Source organism: Callithrix jacchus, chromosome Y (assembly GCF_049354715.1).
Source record: "Callithrix jacchus isolate 240 chromosome Y, calJac240_pri, whole genome shotgun sequence".
NCBI lineage: Eukaryota > Metazoa > Chordata > Mammalia > Primates > Cebidae > Callithrix > Callithrix jacchus.
Window position 1 is genome coordinate 6,248,540 of NC_133525.1, and position 20,541 is coordinate 6,269,080.

A 20,541-nucleotide genomic window follows, 5' to 3' on the forward strand; every position below is an offset into this window, starting at 1 on the left:
AGGCTGAGGTGGGTGGATCACGAGGTCAGCAGATTGAGATCATCCTGGCTAACACAGCAAAACCCTGTCTGTATTAAAAATAGAAAAAATTAGCCGGGCGTTGTGGCACGCTCTTGTAGTACCAGCTACTTGGGAGACTGCGACAGGAGAATTGCTTGAACCTGGGAGGTTCAAGCAATTGCAGTGAGCTGAGATCACATCTCTGCACTCCAACCTGGGCAACAGAGCGAAACCCCATCCCCAAAAAATTAATTTAATTATGATAAAACAACACATAACAAAATTTACCATTTTAAATCATGTTTAAGGGCACAGTTTAGTGATATTGAGGACATCCATTGTTGCTGGGCATGGTGGCTCACACCTGTAATCCCAGCACATTGGGAAGCTGATGCAAGTGGATTGCTTGACATCAGGAATTTGAGACCAGCTTGTCTTTACTAAAAATACAAAAATTAGCTGGATGTGGTGATGTCTGCCTGTAATCCTAGCTACTCGTGAGGCTGAGGCATGAGAATCACTTGAACCCAGAAGGCAGAGGTTGTAGTGAGCTGAGATCACACCGCTGCACTCCAGCCTGGCTGACTGCAAGACTATATCTCAAAAGATGAAGTAAAATAATAAAATAAAATAAAATAAAAAACATTCAGGCTGGGCATGGTGGCTCACACCTATAATCCCAGCATTTTGGGAGGCTGAGGTGGGCAAATCATGAGGTCAAGAGATCGAGACCATCCTTGCCAACATAGTGAAATCCCGTTTCTACTAAAATACAAAAATTAGCTTGATGTGGTGGTGTGCACCTGTAGTCCCAGCTGCTTGGGAGTCTGAGACAGGAGAATTGCTTGGACCTGGGAGGCAGAGGTTGCAGTGAGCCAAGATCGTGCCACTGTACTCTAGTCTGGTGCCTGGTGACAGAGCAAGACTCTGTCTCAAAAAAAAAAAATTCATTTTTGGCCACATGATGTGGTGGTTCACACCTGTAATCCCAGCATTTTGGGAGGCCAAGCAGGTGGATTGCTTGAGCCCAAGCAGCAGAAAGAGGATTGCTTGAGAAGCAGCAGCAGAAGCAGACAGAGGACAAAATTGAGGACTAGCTAAAACATGGAAGCAGCTTTTCATAAGACATGTCACCAGCGTGCCATGTCAGTTTACCATTGTGATGACAATGCTTGGGAGTGACTGTTCTTCTGTGGCAATGACCTGAGCACTCAGAACTTAGCAACCTTTTCCTAGAAATTTCTGCATAAACTGCCCATGAATCTGCATGCAATTAAAAGTGGGTATAAATATGACTGCAGAAGTGCCCTGAGCTCAGAACTGTGACACTACCACCTCCATAAAGCTGTTTCTTCCACCACTGGCTCACTCTTGAATTCTTTCCTGGGGGAAGCCAAGAGCCCTCCCAGACTAAGCCCCAATTTGGGGCTCACCTGTCCTATATCCATCTGCAGATCTTTGTCTTTTGTAGTCTGCAGTCACAGATGCTTCAAATTTTGGATTTATTTTTGTTTATCCTACTTAGAATTACTTCCTATGTGTATTGACAAATGCTTTTCTTCAATGAAATAATTGTTTTAGCCATGTTTCTTTATTTTTTCTTTTTTTGAGACGGAGTTTTGCTCTTGTTACCCAGGCTGGAGTGCAATGGCGCGATCTCGGCTCACTGCAACCTCTGCCTCCTGGGTTCAGGCAATTCTCCTGCCTCAGCCTCCCGAGTAGCTGGGATCTACAGGCACGCACCACCATGCCCAGCTAATTTTTTGTATTTTTAGTAGAGACGAGGTTTCACCATGTTGACCGGGATGGTCTCAATCTCTTGACTTCGTGATCCACCCGCCTCGGCCTCCCAAAGTGCTGGGATTACAGGCTTGAGCCACCGCGCCCAGCCCTATTTTTTCTTAAACATTAACTCTTCCCCATTTTTCTTATTTTGTGTTTAAGGAATCATGATTAACTGCAATTGCTGATGCTTATGACAACAGTATTCATAATAATATTTATTGACTGCTTATTCTACACAAGGTGATTTCACATTAATTAATGCATGTAATCCTCATAGCTACTCTGTGAAGTAGACATTGTTTTTCCTCATTTTACACATGAAAAAACCAAATTGCAGAGACATCTCCACAATGATATAATTACCAGGAAGCAAAGTCAGGAACTTCAGCACAGTCCTTTTTCTCAGAATCAGATACGTGTTGAACAGGAAGAGAAAAAAAGGAAAAAGAGAAAATCAAGAAGTCAAACTGATAATAGTACTACCTCAAGTTTTATGTGGCCCTCTGCTTCATGATAAAATTAAGTACTTACAATGATTTATTACAAAGCTAGCATTTCTGGGTGTAGGATCTGCAAGCAGAAGTTTCTGACTTAGGACATTGGACCTGATGCTTCTATGAATTCTAGGAACAAAAGCTCTACAAGAATCTGCTGAAGTCACCTTGATCTGCTCTTTTCCTTGGGCAATGGCACAATTATATACTAGAAAAAAATTATACAACAAATGCTCCCCTCCAGATTCACTGTTATATAGTACCACCTTCATTTCACTGAGCTCTTGAAGAAAGAACTGAAGTCTGAGGATAAAACAATGGGTGAGGCCATTAGTTTTAATCCCAAGTGGATTAAAAACTCCCAGTCACCTGACTGGGATTATAGTCAGCTGAGCACTGCTCCTATGACCATTGTAACAGTAAGTTTGTGGTGGGTAACAAATGGTCCCCACGGTCTCATGGAGCTGTGGGAAGGATGTCATCTTCCTTGTCACACCCACAGAAGGGGAAGGTGCCACAGCATGGCTGCAGCCATGGTTTCCAAATCATGCTGAACACAGAGAACTGCTGTGGGGCTGGTGTTAGTGTCCCATGATGCTCTTTTATGGCTGCCTCCATCTTCTTGATCACAGAGTCAAATAATGGTTCGTTGTCAGGGTTCAGTGGAATGACTTCCGAAGGGTCTCTTGAGATGTCAAAGAGGAGTGGTGGGTCATGGTACATCACATCCCCCGAACATGAGCATATTCCACTCCCATAGCAGGCACCAGTTCCCTCAGGGTAGAATTTAGGAGTCACATAATGAACTTTCCAAACAGTTGCACCTAAAAAAAAGTTGCATTGTGATGCCAGCTTTGTGGTGATTTTAGGACTCTTTTCATTAAAAAACGTTTTTCTCAAATGCTTTTTCTGGTGATTGATAACACAATTCTGCACAAAAGTACACAGCAACAGTAGCATTTCCTCAACTCTAAGAACAATGCACAATTTTACTGAAAACTTGAAGACATTTTTAGAAATCTTGTCATGAGAACGTTTGGAGATAACAGTGATGACCCAGGTGGGAATATGGTAATTCTGGGAATTCCAAATTAAAAATTCTACCTCAATCCCATCACAAGTGATTGATCCCATCAGAGAAAATTCCTCCTGCAAAGAAAGCCAAATTCAACCAAGTAAGAATTCTGGAGTTTCATGCAATGACTCCAAAAGACCTTTCTTTACAGGTGTAAGGCAGTCAATACTATTTGTTAATTTGTATTGTTTGCATGACTGTGGGACAGAAAGAATCACTAGCATGCTAGGAAGAAGGTGGAGATGAGTGACTGCCATGCAGGTCACATGGGAGAGTTTACTCCTTATTGCTAGCATAACTACTTCAGTCATCCCTAAGTTCATATTCTCTTTTTCTCTCTCTCTCATGTATATATTCACACAAGCTAATGCACACTTACACACTCATATTAATCATGTTTTCTTAATTGTCTGTATGCTATAATGTTTTGACTATTTTTTTGAGACAGAGTCTCTGTTGCCCAGACTGGAGTGCAGTGGTACAATCATTGCCAACTGCAGCCTCAAACTTACCATTCAGCCTACAGAGTAGCTGGACTACAGTTGTGTGCCATCGTATTTGACTAATGTTTTTTCTTTTTTAGAGACAGGGTCTTGCTATATTTCCCAGGCTGATAAACTGCTGGTCTCAAATAATCCTCCTACCTTGGCTTCCTAAAGTGCTGAGATTACAACTGTAAGCCACTGTGCCAGGTTAGTATTTTGACAGCTTGAGGGGCCTTATCGACTTGGGTAAAGACTGCTCCTCCCAGGGCTAGTTGATTCCTAAAAATAGTGATATGTTTTGGCTCTGCCCCCACCCTAATCTCAGCTTGAATTGTAATAATCCCCACATGTCAAGGGGAAAGCCAGGTGAAGATAATTGAATCATGGGAGTAGACTCTGCCATACTGTTCCCATGGTAATGAATAGTTCTCACAAGATCTGATGGTTTCATACGGCATTTCCCTTTTTGCTTGAATCTCATCCTTTCTTGCCTTCCACCAAGTAAGATGTGTCTTTTGCCTTCTGCCATGATAGCAAGGCCTCCCTAGCCACATGGAACTGTGAGTCCATTAAACCTCTTTTTCCTTTATCAATTACCCAGTCTTGAGTATGTCTTTATCAGCAGCATGAGAACATACTAATACAAATAGAAACAACTCACTTAGGAACACATCCTTCCTAAGCAAGCAACCACCTACTTTATCTAACTCTCACACAGTAAGCTGATATTTCCTCTGCCCCAAATCAACCAAGCACCAGATACCTGGCAGCTATGGACAGTCTTGTTGCACCAAAACTTACTGTGATTACTCAAACTAGATAGTATGAAGCTGTTCACACTATTGTGCCTGACCTTTCCTGAGGCAGACATACTTCGTTTTCTTCCTCTGTGCAGGACACACTTCCTGTTGCTCTCCTGAGACAGACGTACTTCCTGTTCTTCCTCTGTGCAGGACACATGCCCTGTGTTTCTCCAGTGCAGGACACACTGTTTTGTTGCCACAAAACTTACTGTGATTACTCAAACGAGCCAGTATGAAGTTGTTCACACTGTCCTGCCTGACCTTTCCCTTGGAAACTCTAACAGCAAAGGCTGTGTCCTGCGATCTTCATTCCTTCCCGTGTCTGCTTCCTAGCCAAGCCCTGGTGCTTCCCACTGTGAACCTGTGTGGTGAGGTATTATCCTCTTCTTCTGGGAAATCTAAGGCATGAAAATATTGCAATGGCATTAACCTCTCTGTGTCAATACTCATTTACCTCCCAAGGTGTGACTCACTGCATCCTTTCCACTGGGGGCTCACATGTATGGGAGGCCAAGTAGACAGGATCACTTGAGATTGGGAGTTAGAGATCAGCCTGGGGCACATAGTAAGATCTTTTCTTTATTTTTTAAAACTTAAAAAAAATTAAAATAAAACCCTTTGGGCACAAATCTCTCTCACACACACACATCTCTCTAAATTCCTACTGCAGGCCAGGCATGGTGGCTCACGCCTATAATCTCAGGACTTTTGGAGGCTGACGTGGATGGATCACATGAGGTCAACAGTTCGAGACCAACCCGGTCAACATGGAGAAACCCTGTCTCTACTAAAAAATACAAAACTTAGCTGGCTGTAGAGGTGCAACAAGGAGTAAATTCTTCAGTGAGACCCTGTCTCAAAAAAATAGTCAAAACATGATAGGACATAGAAAATTAAGAAAACATGATTAATGTGGGTGTGTAAGTGTGCATTAGCTTGTGTGAATGTATACATGAGAGAGAAAAAAAGAGAATATGAACTTAGGGATGACTGAAGTAATTATTCTAGCAATAAGGAGTAAATTATTCCATGTGACCTGCATGGCAGTCGCTCATTTCCACTTTCTTCCTAGCATGCTAGTGAGTGTTTCTGTCCCACAGTCATGCAAACAATATAAATTAACAAATAGAATTGACTGCCTTATGCCTGCAATCACAGCACTTTGGGAAGCCAAGGTTGGTGGATCACCTGAGGTCAGGAGTTCGAGACTAGTTTGGCCAACTTGGTGAAACCCCGTCTCTACTAAAAATATGAAAATTAGCTGGTCATGGTGGCAAGTATCTGTAGTCCCAGTTACTCAGGAGGCTGAGGCAGGAGAATCACTAGAACCTGGTAGGCAGAGGTTGGTAGTCGAGATTGCACCATTGCACTCCAGCCTGGGTGACAGAGTGAGACCCTGTCTCAAAAAAGTAAAAAATAAAATAAAATCCTACTGTAGTACACTATCTATTTATGTGGTTTTCCCAGCAAAAAAGAACCATCATGACTGGGCAATATCTGCATGTGACGCAGTTTGCCCCAGGAGACAAAGGAGACAGGAACAGGGCACTTATTGTCTTCCCATGTGTCCACAGTCTTTATATTTACAATCCTTCTGATGCCATCTAACCGTGTGCAGATAGACCCCGCAGTAGTGGAAGAGGAACTCATGGTGGGAATGAGACGCCCTTCCTTCCAGCAGGGGCATTATGTTCTGGCCATCAGTCACTCTTGGGAGAGATAGGGGTGTGCAGAAGGTGATGAGAGAGGCATGGTTCAGTCAAGCATTTTTTTTTTTTTTTGAGACAGAGTCTCGCTCTGTTGCCCAGCCTGGAGTGCAACGGCGCGATCTGGGCTCACTGCAATCTCCACCTCCCAGGTTCAAGCTATCCTCCCACCTCAGCCTCCCAAGTAGCCAGGATTACAGGTGCATGCCATCATGCCAGACTAGTTTTTGTATTTTTAGTAGATATGGGGGTTTCATCATGTTGTCCAGGCTGGTCTCGAACTTCTGACCTCAGGTGATATGCCCACCTCGACCTCCCAAAACTGCTTTATACATACGTGTTTTTATTCAGTAATCATTTAACACTTAATTGCTTAATGGTCTAGAAGCTGTGAGGGATGCGATGATGTATGAGAATCAGACAAACACATGCATGCCTAAGTGTAATATGGCAAAGGATATTAAGGTCCACCATGCATCAAGAGGAGAAAGACATCTAGCCCTATGGGCAGAATATTGATAATTAAGTAATATACTATGTACTTAAACACACACATAGAATTATCAAGTATGTCCACATGTGTCCAAATATATCTCCCTAGGTTAGGAGCAACTGTTGTTACTATACCTGTCCTGGGGAAAGATCCCTCCACCTATATAAGACAGCGTCGGGTAGATGTTCATTAGGCTGGTGGACTCACTGATGACTCTCCCAGCCTCCAAGACCATCGGCCACCGGAATATCCCCGGCACACTAATACCTCCTTCCCATCCTCCCATTCCTTTGCCACCTAAAACCAAAGATTACAACACAACCAAAGATGAGTTAAAACCTAACTATATCAGCTGAACGCAGTGGCTCACCTGTAATGCCAGCACTTTGGGAGGCCAAGGAGGGCAGATCACTTGAGGTCAGGAGTTCGACTAGCCTGGCCAACATGGTGAAACCTGTCTCTACTAAAAATATGAAAAAATTGGCCAGGAGTGGTGGCAAGCACCCATAATCAAAGCTACTTGGGAGGCTGAGGCAGGAGAATAATTTAAACTCAGGAGATGGAGGTTGCAGTGAGCTGAGATCCTGCCACTGCACTCCAGTCTGGGCAACAGAGTGAGACTCTGTCTCGAAGAAACAAACCAACCCAACCATGTCATTCTCTACTGAATAGAAAATTAAATCTATATGTGACTTTTTTTGTGCTGTGTTCACAGAGAGATACAAAATAGTGATGAGGTAGCATTCTTGCCTTCCAGAAGTTAAAACATTAGTTGTCAACTTTTAGCATACAGGTGATATGTTCAATAACAATAAATGAAAATAAGCGCTGTCTTACGATAGCACACTATATGTGCTAATTACTGAGATGACCTTTCAATATCATAAGAGGGGAAAAGAGGACATTTGATAAACTGGTCAGTTCGTAGTCCTTATTGGAATTAGAATGGGCTTGAAAGATAGAAGAGGTCAACTCTGTGTTTGGCATGCAAAGGCAAACTAGAAAGACACATTTTGCCAGGCATCGTGACACACGTTTGTAATCCCAGCATTTTGGGAAGCCGAGGTGGGAGAATTGCTTGAGCTCAGGAGTTCCAGACCACATGGGCAACATAGTGAGCCCTCATCTGTACAAAAAAAGTTTTTTAATCACTCTGTCTCCAAAAAAGAAAAAAGAAAAGAAAATGACAGGTTTTATCCATGTTATAATGGCCCTTGAGGAACAAGCTGAAAAAATTCGACTTTACCCTGTGATTTCCCATATAGAGAAAGCAAGAGAGGAGTGTGAGTGGAAAAATGGCCAGAGGCAGAAAAAATGTGGAGAATCACTTCTTAGACAAAAGGCCCCTTGGATATTTCTCAGCACCAAGCAAATAATGAAGCCCTTGCTGTAAGATCAATCGTGCGATTGAGGCATTTATTACAGAATAGAAACATGGCCCCATGCCAAATGCCATTGCCAGGACCATATGTCTACACTCTAAGAAAAAAATGGAAGCCTCTCCTGGGGAAAAGATCTTCCTATGTGAAATGTTCACTGAATCCCTTCTGTGTGTGGACCTGACAGGCAACATTACAAAGAAAACACAAAACCACAGCCTCTAGCAGAAAATGAGGTAAAAGTCACTGCACAAACGTTCACTGATCTAACCACTGTTGAAAGGCATCTCTGCTTCTTGGCACCATCCTTTTTTTTTTAGACACTGTCTCGTTCTGTCGCCCAGGCTGGACTGCAATGGTGTGATCATGGCTCACTGCAGTCTCCAACTCCTGGGCTCAAGCAATCCTTCCCTTCATTCTAAAGAAGAAAACTTGATAAATAAGAAAAACTTGACAAACTCCCTGCACCAAATCTATGTGTTTTAACACACAATCATAAAGCCATCCTGATGTTTTCTTCATCTTGTTTAATAACCTGTATCTTTGTGGGGCAGAGCTGCGGGACATAAGTAGACTAAAACAAAACCCAGCGTCTACCCAGGAGATTGAAATCGCTCTATCCAGTGAATTCATCGCTTCACAGGAAGCACCTGAGAAACAGGGAACCTGTCCCAAAACGTGAGAAATGCTCGCAAGAATTTTGCCAGGCCTATTCCAGGGTTATGTGTGCTTTCTAAGGACACGGCGTTACACTCACACATCGTCACGCAATTAGAATCATTATTATAATATATAATATGTACCACTGTTAGAATCACAGTGATTGTAATAATCACGTTTCATTAGAGGGCATATAAACGGTCATCCAAATCTGTTCCTCACTTTTTCTACTAGGCTTAGTAGCAATTAATCTTTGCTCATTACAGTTATGACTACAGCAAGTTCACATGACAAGCCAGAGGATACGAATGCTTTTAGAGGCTCACTTTTAATAATTTACAATATATGATCCAGTACATACAACCCTATATGTCATCCTATTTGTGTGTGCATCTACATAGGATTTTACATTGTAAATATATGGTGAATATATATTGAATTACATATATTATACATAATGGATATGGTGACCATATACATACAGTAAATATCTATAGGATTATGTACATTATATTGAATACAGTGAATAGATAAAATTATTTTATTATACACAATGAATATAGTGCATATATATATGATTATGTGTAATATGTAATGAATATAGGGACTACATACAGTGAATATGTATACTGTACATAGTGAATATATAGAATTATATACACTATGTATAATAAATATAATGACTAGACATACATAGTAAATATAGAGAGAATTATATATTATGTTATGTATAATGAATATATTAAAAAGTATAATGATCTATACAATACATATAGTAAATATATAGAGAATCATATGTGTTGTATATAGTGAATATAATGACTATATATACATAGTGAATATGCATGGGATTATGTATATTATATATAGAAAATGTGTAGAATTACATGTATTATATATAAAATAGCGAATATATATAGGATTATATGTTTTATATGTAATGAATATAGTAACTACATATACATAGTGAATATATATATGGGATTTTATATATATGACATGACATATATGATATGTTTTATGATGTTTAATTAATATGGTGAATATAGACACAGTGAATATATATAAGAAAATACATATATCACACACGCGCGCACACACACACACACACACAAACACAAACTTTTTAATAAAATACAAGGAAGTCCAAACATTCTGATTTTATAATGACAATTTTGATACCCTGTTAGTTTTTTTGTTTTACTTGGAAGGTTAGAAGATGGGGGGAAATAGCAAATACCAAATTCTTTTTTAAATGATTCTTTCTGTTGGCATGGCTTGGCTGATGCCTAAGAGAGGGTGCCACGGAGTTCTTCAGCAACACAATGTGAAGTCTCTCACAGTGAGCTGGAAGAATCTGCCGACCATGAGGAGGTAGTCAAATGAATAACTTTTTTTCTGATCCACATCACACTCACTAAAGCGTAACGAATAGCATCATTGATGTTACTGAATTAAAAATGTGCATCTGGGTATCCAAGTGAGGATGAATCCAAAGGAGCACTTCTCACCCAGAGCCCAGGGATGCTGTTCAACCCCTGCAATGCACAGGATGCCCCCAGCCAGAGAATCCTCCAGCCTCAAATGTCAATTGCGCAGAGGCTGGGAGAGCTGCCACAGATGGTCACTGAGACCCTACGCTCCCTCTCATGGGGTTGGCATTGCCTCACACATTTTCATTTGAAGCTCTTGGAAACTGCCCCAAAATTTGCAGCTTTTTTTCCCTTTTGTCTAGCTTAGTAAGAGTCTAACTCACATAAAAATGTCTGAACAGCGTGGCAAATGAATTCAAGCAAATGCAAAGCCAATAGAGACTACAATCACCTTTGTAGACCCCGTTCCAGCTACCCAGCTGGGTACCAGGGACTCCAGGTGGCCCCCGTTGTCAGAGGTGAAGTATACCAGTGTGTGGTTGGCCAGGAGCTCCGGTCCAGGGCATCGAGGATTTTACCTGATGAGGGTCAGAGACACAAAGACGTTGACCTCTCAGTGCAGATCACCACTGCTTTATTACGTGTCTATTACGACGCATTTATTACACACAGTGGTGAAAGCTTATTCTGCATTACACAATATTGTATAATTAATAACTATTACATGAAACTGTAATCAAGACTACTTTAAACTGTAGGTAATATAGTGTATATAATACATATATTATATCCGGCAGTTAAAATGTTTAATATATAATGTAATGCAATCTGTATATGTAATATAATAATGTACAATTTTATACATTTTAAATTACTTACTATATATTTATTATATATTATAGGATGCATGGTACATATGTCTTCCAAGTACATGTTAATATATAACATATTTTAGTAATGCATAAAGAATTGTTATATATTAAAATATAATCAATTATGGAATAGAACAAAATATATTGTAATATGTATAATCAATACATATTATGTATAATTATACTGTATGATTTTACAATACTATAAATATATTATTATATAATGGTTTTTAATGATTATGAATAATACTCTATATCACTGTGTAAAAATTGTTATATAATTTATAACGTATATGTTATTTTATAATATGGTATTTTGTATATCAATATAATATGTAAAAATCTGTTTATACAAAATATAAGAAAACATATTAAGTATGAGATAAAATATGAATATATGTAATAAATATATACAATAAATATGTTAAATTTTATAACATATCTAATATATAAAATTGTATCATAAATTTATATCATTTATAGAAATATGCACTGCATTATTTTAGATAATTGTATAATATGTGTAACATACTATTATATTAATCTTATTATATTGATGTAATTATAAATGTTATATTATAAATATTAAATATATTAAATACACTATATTAGTTTAAAATCTAGAATAGTTTATATATAATATATAAAGTATTGGTTTATTATATAATTATATTGTATAACATGTTCATTATTTTATTACTTAATATATAATAAAGTATATTTTATTAACAAATCATGTAAGAACGTGTAATGTCATCATTGCTTCCAACAATTCGAACAGTGCCCATTAGGCCCAGCAGTTAAATAAACTGATGAACATTAATTTAAAAAAATACAATGTGCAAAATGACATCTCCAGGAACACATCAGCAAAACCATTCTTGTCCTCCAGGGCACAGTGTCTCCTCTCTCAGACACTCTGCTGTCCTGGCTGCTATCTGAAGTCTACATGGAAATTGCAGGTTACCCTTGCTGTTCAGGTTATGGTGAAGTTCTAATGACAATCCTGCGCTAGGCTCAGCAGATACCGTCTGTGATGTGTTGACAATCCCTCAGGAGGATGGTTTTTAAGAATAATAAGTAGAAAGCTGATCTAGCAAAATTCCAAATGACGCTGATTTAGTTTCCGCTATCTGTTGAGCATTTGCAAACCCACAGATAACATCACCCTGGGCCGGATGCACGCTGCACTTCTAATTCACACCAGGCCACTGTGCGCTGTGATCTTGTCCCATTCAAAGATAAAAGAAAATGCTGCACGGAGAACTGTTTCTATGTAAACTCATGCATCTTCGTTATCTATTGCTCAAAAGTTATTTGTTTTAAAAGTGACATACACTATTTTTTAGAAATGTTATCATTAGAAATTAAGATATTTTAAAGCCCAGGGTTTGTATGATGAAAGATTATAAAGGCTTTCTGGGAGGAAAATAATTAGATGTTAATTATTAATTCACATTAGATCTGGCTATAGTATAAAAAAATCATAAAAGTGATTTGTAATTTATACTGCACAAATATGATAGCTGCAAATTCTTTTTCTGTTTCAAAACAAATATATATGTAAATAATTGTCCATATACTGTCTAAAGTGTATATAGACAGATACATATAAATATATAAATACTAATGGTAATAGGTCACTTATAAGACCTCCTACTAAAGGCACCTGAAAAGAAACCAATAATGGAAAGTGATTAAGGTTGGGTGCAGTGACACACAGGTAATCTCAGCACTTTGGAAGGCTGAGGAGGGAGGTTTCCTTGAGCCCAAGAGTTCAAGACCAGCCTAGGCAAGATGGCAAAACTCCTTGTCTACAAAACACACACACACACACACACACACACACACACACACTAGCCAGACATGGTAGCCCACACCTGTAGTCCCAGCTGTTCAGGAGGCTGAGGTGGGAGGATCACATGAGCCCAGGAGGTCAAGGCTGCAGTGAGCTGTGATTGCACCACTGCACTCCAGCCAGCCTGGGCAAAAGCGTGAGACCCTGCCTCTTAAAAAGAAAAAGTGATTAATAGGCACAACTTTCTTTGATTGGAAAGTTTAAATGTTACTGAACTCTTCAAGATTCCTTAAGTTCATTTTGCTTACTGTATTTGCATTCACTGAGTATAGTATTGTTATGGCTCACTTTTGAGTAAAGTTAATAATTTACTAAACCTTTGGGATTTTTTTTTTTTTTTTTTTGAGATGGAGTTTCGCTCTTGTTACCCAGGCTGGAGTGCAATGGCGTGATCTCGGCTCACGGCAACTCCGCCTCCTGGGTTCAGGCAATTCTCCCACCTCAGCCTCCCGAGTAGCTGGGATTACAGATACGCGCCACCATGCCCAGCTAATTTTTGTATTTTTAGTAGAGACGGGGTTTCACCATGTTGACCAGGATGATCTCGATCTCTTGACCTCGTGATCCACCCGCCTTGGCCTCCCAAAGTGTTGGGATTATAGGCGTGAGCCACTGCACCCAGCCAACCTTTGGGTTTTATACTCAGGTTGTTAAATAGGAAAATAATACCCACAGAGATATCTGTCTGACTTTCCATATGTCTTGATTTTGGTAGAAATTTTATAAGAAATGATGGAGAAAAGTTAGAATATTTGGGAGACGTTATGCAGAAAAATAGCTACTCATGATTTCCCCTGTGTAAAATAATATTCGCCATTCAATGATGCAACTGCTAGATTTTGTAACACGTCTTCATCATGTATTCACATACATGATAAAACAAACATAATTATTTCTTAGTGATAAATATTCAGATATAGACTTTAACAGAAATTCCCTTTGCAGGACAATGTCTTTTGGCTAAAAGTACAACTATAGTAAGCAACTTCAAAAGAAACAAAGAAAAAGAATCTCAATTATCTAATTACATTAAGGCTACAAGGTTATAGCTGTTTTTAACTGTAACACATTTCAGTGTTTGTATTTCATTACCAAGGAATTACACTGTATATATTATATGTGTATATATGCAATGTACAGTACTATGTATATATATATACAAAACATAACGTGTATATACATATAAACCATATGGCGTGTGTGTGTGTGTGTGCGTGTGTGTATATATATGTATATAACATATGGTATGTGTGTATAGTTTAACTCATATTAAATCTGGCTATAGTATTATGCATAAAAGTGATCTGTAATTTATACCATGCAAATAAAATAACTTTAACTGGGTGAGTATGTATATATACACCCACATACACACATCCCACAGCAAAGATTACATTAATCAATACAGAGCTTGGCTTTAGTTCAACAAGCTTAAAAAGAGGTTTGATGTCAGGGATTAATTCCCTTTAAGCCCTTAAGGTTTTCCTGTTAATACATTCCTTTTTTTTCTCCCCGTTTCTGCTTAAATGCCTTCCTGGTAGCACTGACTTTCCTTGTGTTCTTTTTTTTTTTTTTGAGACAGGCTCTCACTCTGTTGCCCAGGCTGGAGTGCAGTGGTGCAATCTCAGCTCACTGCAACCTCCAACTCCCAGGCTCAGGTGATCTTCTCGACTCAGCCTCTTAAGTAGCTGGAACTACAAGACATGTGCATGACACCATGCCTGATAAGTGTTAGTATTTTTTTGTAGAGATAGAGTCTTGCTGTGTTGCCCAGGCTGGTTACAACCTCCTGGGATCAAGCAATCCTCCCACCTCAACCTCCAAAAGTTCTGGAACTGCAGGCATGAGTCTCCACTCCCTGTGCCTCTTTCTATTCTATCTCCTCTTTGAGATTAAATATAGATGGTAAATATTACCATGGTTTCTAGAATGTTAGGTAAACATAACATAGTGGAAATACAACAGAGAAATTTGGCTGGGCACGGTGGCTTACACCTGTAATCTCAGCACTTTGGGTGGCCGAGGCAGGCAGATCACAAAGTCAGAAGTTTGAGATCAGCCTAACATGGTGAAACCCCGTCTCTTCTAAAAATACAAAAATTAGCCGGGTATGGATGTGCCTGTAGTCCCACCTACTCAGGAGGCTGAGGCAGGAGAATCACTTGAACCCAGGAGGCGGAGGTTACAGTGAGCCGAGACTGCACCATTGCACTCCAGCCTGGGAGACAGAGAGAGACTGTCTCAAAAAAAAAATGAAAGAAAGAAAGAAATTTATCCCATGATGAGATCCCCCACTTTGTCCTACCTGGCAGCACTAGTTCTTCAGTAATTTTAACTAGTATTTTATAGCTTACTTAGATTGTGTTTTCCAGAGAAAAAAGTTATTTATAATAAAAGTTCATTGATTAACACCCCTTAAATGCGTTTAAATTAAAATAGCTCTGTTTCTTTCAAAGGTGCTCACTATAAATAGACAGAGGGAGCTGATAACTGGGTGACTGTTAGTTTAAACGGTTTGGCACGGCACAGTTTTCATGGAGGTGGGGGGGATGCAGTTCAAACACCACAGTTATTCAATATTGCAGAACGCATGCAGCAACTCTTCCCATCTGCTCTTTTATCATTCTTAGTGTTTCTTTATATTGCCCACTATGCCTAAACTCTCACCCCAAATTTCTATGTATTTTCTGTGAAATCAACTACTCTGAATAATGGTTCCTTTTATATTCATAAAAATAACCAGGAACTCAAATTACAATATTCTTTTTTTTTTCACTGTGTCACCCAGGCTGGAGTGCAGTGGTGCAATTTCGGCTCACTGCAACCTCTGCATCCTGGATCCAAGCGATTCTCCTGCCTCAGCCTCCCGAGTAGCTGGGACCACAGGCCCGCATAATCATGCCTGGCTAATTTTTGTATTTTTAGTAGAGATGGAGTTTCACCATGTTGGCCCGGTTGGTCTAGAACTCCTGACCTCAAGTGACCTGCCCTCCAAGGTCTCTCAACGTGCTGGGATTACAGGTGTGAGCCACTGTGTGCCTGGCCAGGAATGACAGTATTCTTTACAGTGCAACTTTATCTTGCCAGTGAGTTTTTCTGAAAACTGGCTGTCTTTATCTTAAAGATGGGAAAACGTATATTTACAAACTGTGACACTTAACTTGGGGAATACATTTTACTGGTATTGATGAGCAACTAAAAGCCAGCTTTTAATTCAATTCTGGGATGAAACAAATACTAATCAGGGATCTATGCTATGCAAGGGTCTGGACATTAACTGTTCTTCTGTAGCCCACACTTGAGATAGTTATAGTGGCATCACAGAATACTTACCCACCATCCAATCCATTTCTTCCACATTATCCCCGTACCTGCCATATTTACTGTGCCCAACAAACTTCTCTTTGGAGATGAGTGGAGTATGTACGTGTAGAAAGGAAAAAAAGAGGAGAAAAGGTTCCCGTTTGTACCTAAGGGTAGAAAGTTAGCAAAATTACCTTCACAGATCAAGTCATTTCTGCCATTTAAACGTGAGTCTGCATTGATGAAAAGATCTGATAGCAGTTGGTGGAGGTTTTCTATGTACATTAGATGACAATACCACTCCTATAAGTTGACAATGCCACAAGATTTCTGTTGAAAGGATATGAGGAGGAATAACAGATAACAGAACATCTGTGTTCCCAGGAAAATGTGTAATGTAGCCAGGCACACTGGCTCATGCCTATATTCTTAGCACTTTGGGAGGCTGAGGCAGGAGGATTGCATGAGCCCAGGAGTTCAGGACCAGACTGGCCAACATAGCAAGACCCCACCTCTACAAAAAATACAAAATTACAGCTGTGCATAATGGCACACCTGTGATCCCAGCTACTCAGCAGGCTAAGGCAAGGGAGTCACTTTAGCCTGGGAGGTGGAGGCTGCAGTAAACTCTTAACACATCACTGCACTCCAGTCTGGGCCACACAGTAAGACTCTGTCTTATCAAAAAAAAAAATGTTTAATGCAGTTCATTTTATACTCTCTTGGGTCCAGTTTAGCTTCTGACATAAAGTAGCAGCTTAATAAATCTTTTCATCTTTGTTGAATGGGTTAAAAAATATAAATTTGCCTCTTCTATTATCCCAAAGTGTTCTTTTAGTTATGAGTTTAGAAGAATCATATCTTAGTGACACATCCAGATGTGCCTCAGTAAGGATTTGATGCTCCTTACTCTCCATTTTCCCTTCTTTCTTTCTTCCACCTCCTTCATGGTTGCCAGAACATAAGTCTGATGGCTGGAACTTTGGCATTCATTTTGGGCCATGAAGCGGCTCACAGTGGATGGCAAAGAACAAGATAAAAGCTAAGGTGTGAATAACCTCACTGTATCTGTAGCCTGCCTACCACAAGAGAGAAATCAATTCTCCTCATGTACATCTTGCTTTTTGTGTTCTGCATTTTATGTATTTATTTATTTTGAGACAAGGTCTCACTCTGTTGCCCAGGCTGGAGTGTAGTGGTGCAATCACAGCTCACTGCAGCCTCGACCTCCTGGGCTCAAGTGATCCTCCCACCTCATCCTCCCCAGGAGCTGAGACCACACATACACACCACCAAGCTTGCATAATTTTTAAAATTTTGTGTACACATGGGAGCTCACTATATTGCCCAGGCTTGTCTCAAACTCCTGGGCTCAAACAATCCTCCTGCCTCAGCCTCCCAAAGTGCTGGGATTACAGGCATGAGCCACCATGGCTTACCTTGCATTCTGCTTTTTAATGTCACATGCAGTCATTCTAAAACTACTCCTTTACACATTTTAACAACCAGTGTAGGAAGAAGGGAGGGAGATGGAGATTGAATGTATTCACACAAAGACAGCCCAAGAAAATGGGTTGGGATGGGAGGGGCAGGTAAGATGAACAGAGAGCTGGCTGGGTGACTACATCACCATTCTTGTGGTTGTGTTGTAATAAACAACCTGATGTGCACAGGGGTATATGAGTGAAGGATATTCCCCTGCATGCCCTTCAGCCTGGTAGAGTAACAATATGTCCTCCCCTCTCCCCTCCCTGTCTGCCCCACTAAGGAATGTGACAAACAGTGTAAATGAAACTCTACACCAACAATTTGAATGTGCCTCTAATTTGTAATCTAGGCTGGGACAGCAGCTCACACCTATAATCCCAGCATTTTGGGTGGTTGAGGCAGAAGGATTGCTTGAGCCCAGAAGTTTGAGACCAGCCTGAGCAACATAGCAAGACCCTGTCTCTACAAAAAAATAATTTTATAAAATTAGCTGGGTGTGGTCATGTGAGCCTGTGGTCCCAGCTACTCAGGAGGCTGAGGTGAGAGGATCCCTGGAGTCCAGGAGTTTGAAGCTTCAGTGAACTATGATTGCACCACTGCACTCCAGCCTGAGTGAGAGAGTGAGACCCTGTCTCCAAATAATATTAATAATAATTTTTAATGTAGAAGTGAGCTGGTAGGGGATGATGAGAGCTCATTACAGTGATGCCTGCAAAGCTTGTATTGAACATAGAAAAGTTAAAACCAGGTTTCTACAAACACAGAGGCACTTCCCAAAAGTTCATGGACAGAGTTCCAGCTGTGTCTGAGACAGAGAAAAAAATATTCACCCCCCCCAAGTTTAATCAATTTAGACAGCAATCCATGCTGAAGCAATGAAGATTGAAATATGTAACTCCAGGTTTTTGTTCTTGTTGTTGTTTTGGGTTTTCTTTTGTTTTGTTTCTGACACGGAGTCTCACTCTGTAGCCCAGACTGGAGTGCAGTGGTGTGACCTCAGCTCACTGCAACCTCTGCCTCCTGGGTCCTGGTTCAAGCGATTCTTCTGCCTCAGCATCTGGAGTAGCTGGAATTACAGGCATGAGCCATCACACCCAGCTAATTTTTGTTTTTTAATAGAGATGGGGTTTCACCAGGTTGGCCAGGCTGGTCTTGAACTCCTGACCTTGTGATCTGCCTCCCTCAGACTCCCAAAGTGCTGGTATTACAGGTGTGAGCCACTGCACCTGGCCTAGTTTTTTGTTTTTAAAAAAGGGGTAAGTGGCCAGGCACAGTGTAATCCCAGCACTTTGGAAGCTGAGGTGGGCAGATCACTTGAGCCCAGGAGTTTGAGACCAGCGTGGGCAACATGATAAAACCCCGTTTCTAAAAAAAAAAAACAAAACAAAACAGAAATTAGCCAGGCATAGTGTGTGTGCCTGTAGTCCCAGCTACTCCAGAGGCTGAGGTGAGAGGATCACTTGAGCCTAGGAGTGGAGGCTGCTGTGAGCCAAGTTCACACCTCTGCACTCTAGCCTGGATGGCAGAGTGAGATTCTGTCCCAAAAAGTAAAAATATTAAAACGTTAAAAATGGACAAATGAGCAAAAAAATGTGTGTGTGGTTTTGTTTTTTGTTTTTCTGCCTTTTGAGCATTCAAAATTTGCAGGAAATTTAACTGTTTTATTCAACCTAAGAGGAGATTCAAGTCTACCATAAATGTTGCCTAAAATGTTTTTTCCTCAGCTTTTATCTTAGACACAGGAGGTGCATGTGCAGGTCTGTTACATGGTATACTGAGCTCAGATAGTGAGCATAGCACCCAGTAGGTAATCTCCAACCCGTATCTATCTGTCTTCCTCTCTCCTCTAGAAGTTTGCAGGCGTCTATTATTTCCATGTTTACATCCATGGAGGCTGAATTTTTAGCTCCCATTATATCCCATGAAATACTACACAGCCATGAAAAAGAATGAGAGGATATCCTTTGCAGCAACATGAATGCAGCTGGCGGCCATTATTCTAAGCAAATTAATGCAGAATGGAAAGCCAAATACCGCACATTCTGTCCAAAAGATTTTTAAAGGCCTGTGTTATCAAGGTGTGATGTTACATCCTGCTAGGAAATAAAGTAAAATTTCCATGCCGGAAATCAGGCAAGAAATGACTAAATACCTTTCAATGAAAGCAAGTGCCTCCTTCAGCAGGAGGGAAGCTACTTTCTCCTCTTTCATCGGCTGCTGGATAATTTCATGGTTCCGCATAAGGATGCAATTCCAACGCTGAGAAAATCCATAACTTGAGTACCAGAAACTGAAAAACAGAAAGGCGAGGAGAGTGGAGAAAAAGATGACCTTCCACGGCACCAAGAACCAGCAGGCAAGCTTGGGAATGAGAAGCAGCAAAAGAACGAGGCCAGTGAGTGCCGTGGAGATCCACAGTTTGATCCTGAGCCAGCGGTGCAGTTCTGGCTTCCCGGATCCCTGGCAGTCACTTAAAAGTCTGAAAAAGGGAGAGGACTCAAGATGGCGCTGTGAGAACAACCCAGGATTGGAGCTCTCGTTGAATCCGCAAACGGTGAGTCGGAGCTGCATTTCCAGACTGATCTTTGTTGTCCATAGAACGGGGAAACTCCCAAGTATAAAAAAGACACGGGACGCCAGGCAGTAGGTCTGCCTGGCGAAGCCAGCAGCTGGGGTGGCGGCGGCCGGCCCTACCCAGCAATCCCCACAGGGCGCAATTGTCTGGGTGCCCTGTTGAACCGGCAACCTGAGACTTGAGAGGGCTGGA

The 20,541-nt window shown here is 40.6% G+C and overlaps 1 protein-coding gene across 1 annotated transcript in view; it reads right to left on the reverse strand.

Moving 5' to 3' along the window:
- Positions 1–1,863: 1,863 nt before the first annotated feature.
- LOC100409360 (arylsulfatase H) overlaps positions 1,864–20,541 on the reverse strand; it is a 32,252-nt gene continuing 13,574 nt past the window's right edge. The window contains 8 exon segments of the mRNA XM_078364538.1: positions 1,864–3,103; positions 6,230–6,351; positions 6,976–7,138; positions 10,705–10,740; positions 10,743–10,808; positions 10,811–10,831; positions 16,317–16,453; positions 19,927–20,254. Of these exon segments, the coding sequence (XP_078220664.1) occupies positions 2,736–3,103; positions 6,230–6,351; positions 6,976–7,138; positions 10,705–10,740; positions 10,743–10,808; positions 10,811–10,831; positions 16,317–16,453; positions 19,927–20,254 (1,241 nt within the window). The 3' untranslated portion in view covers positions 1,864–2,735.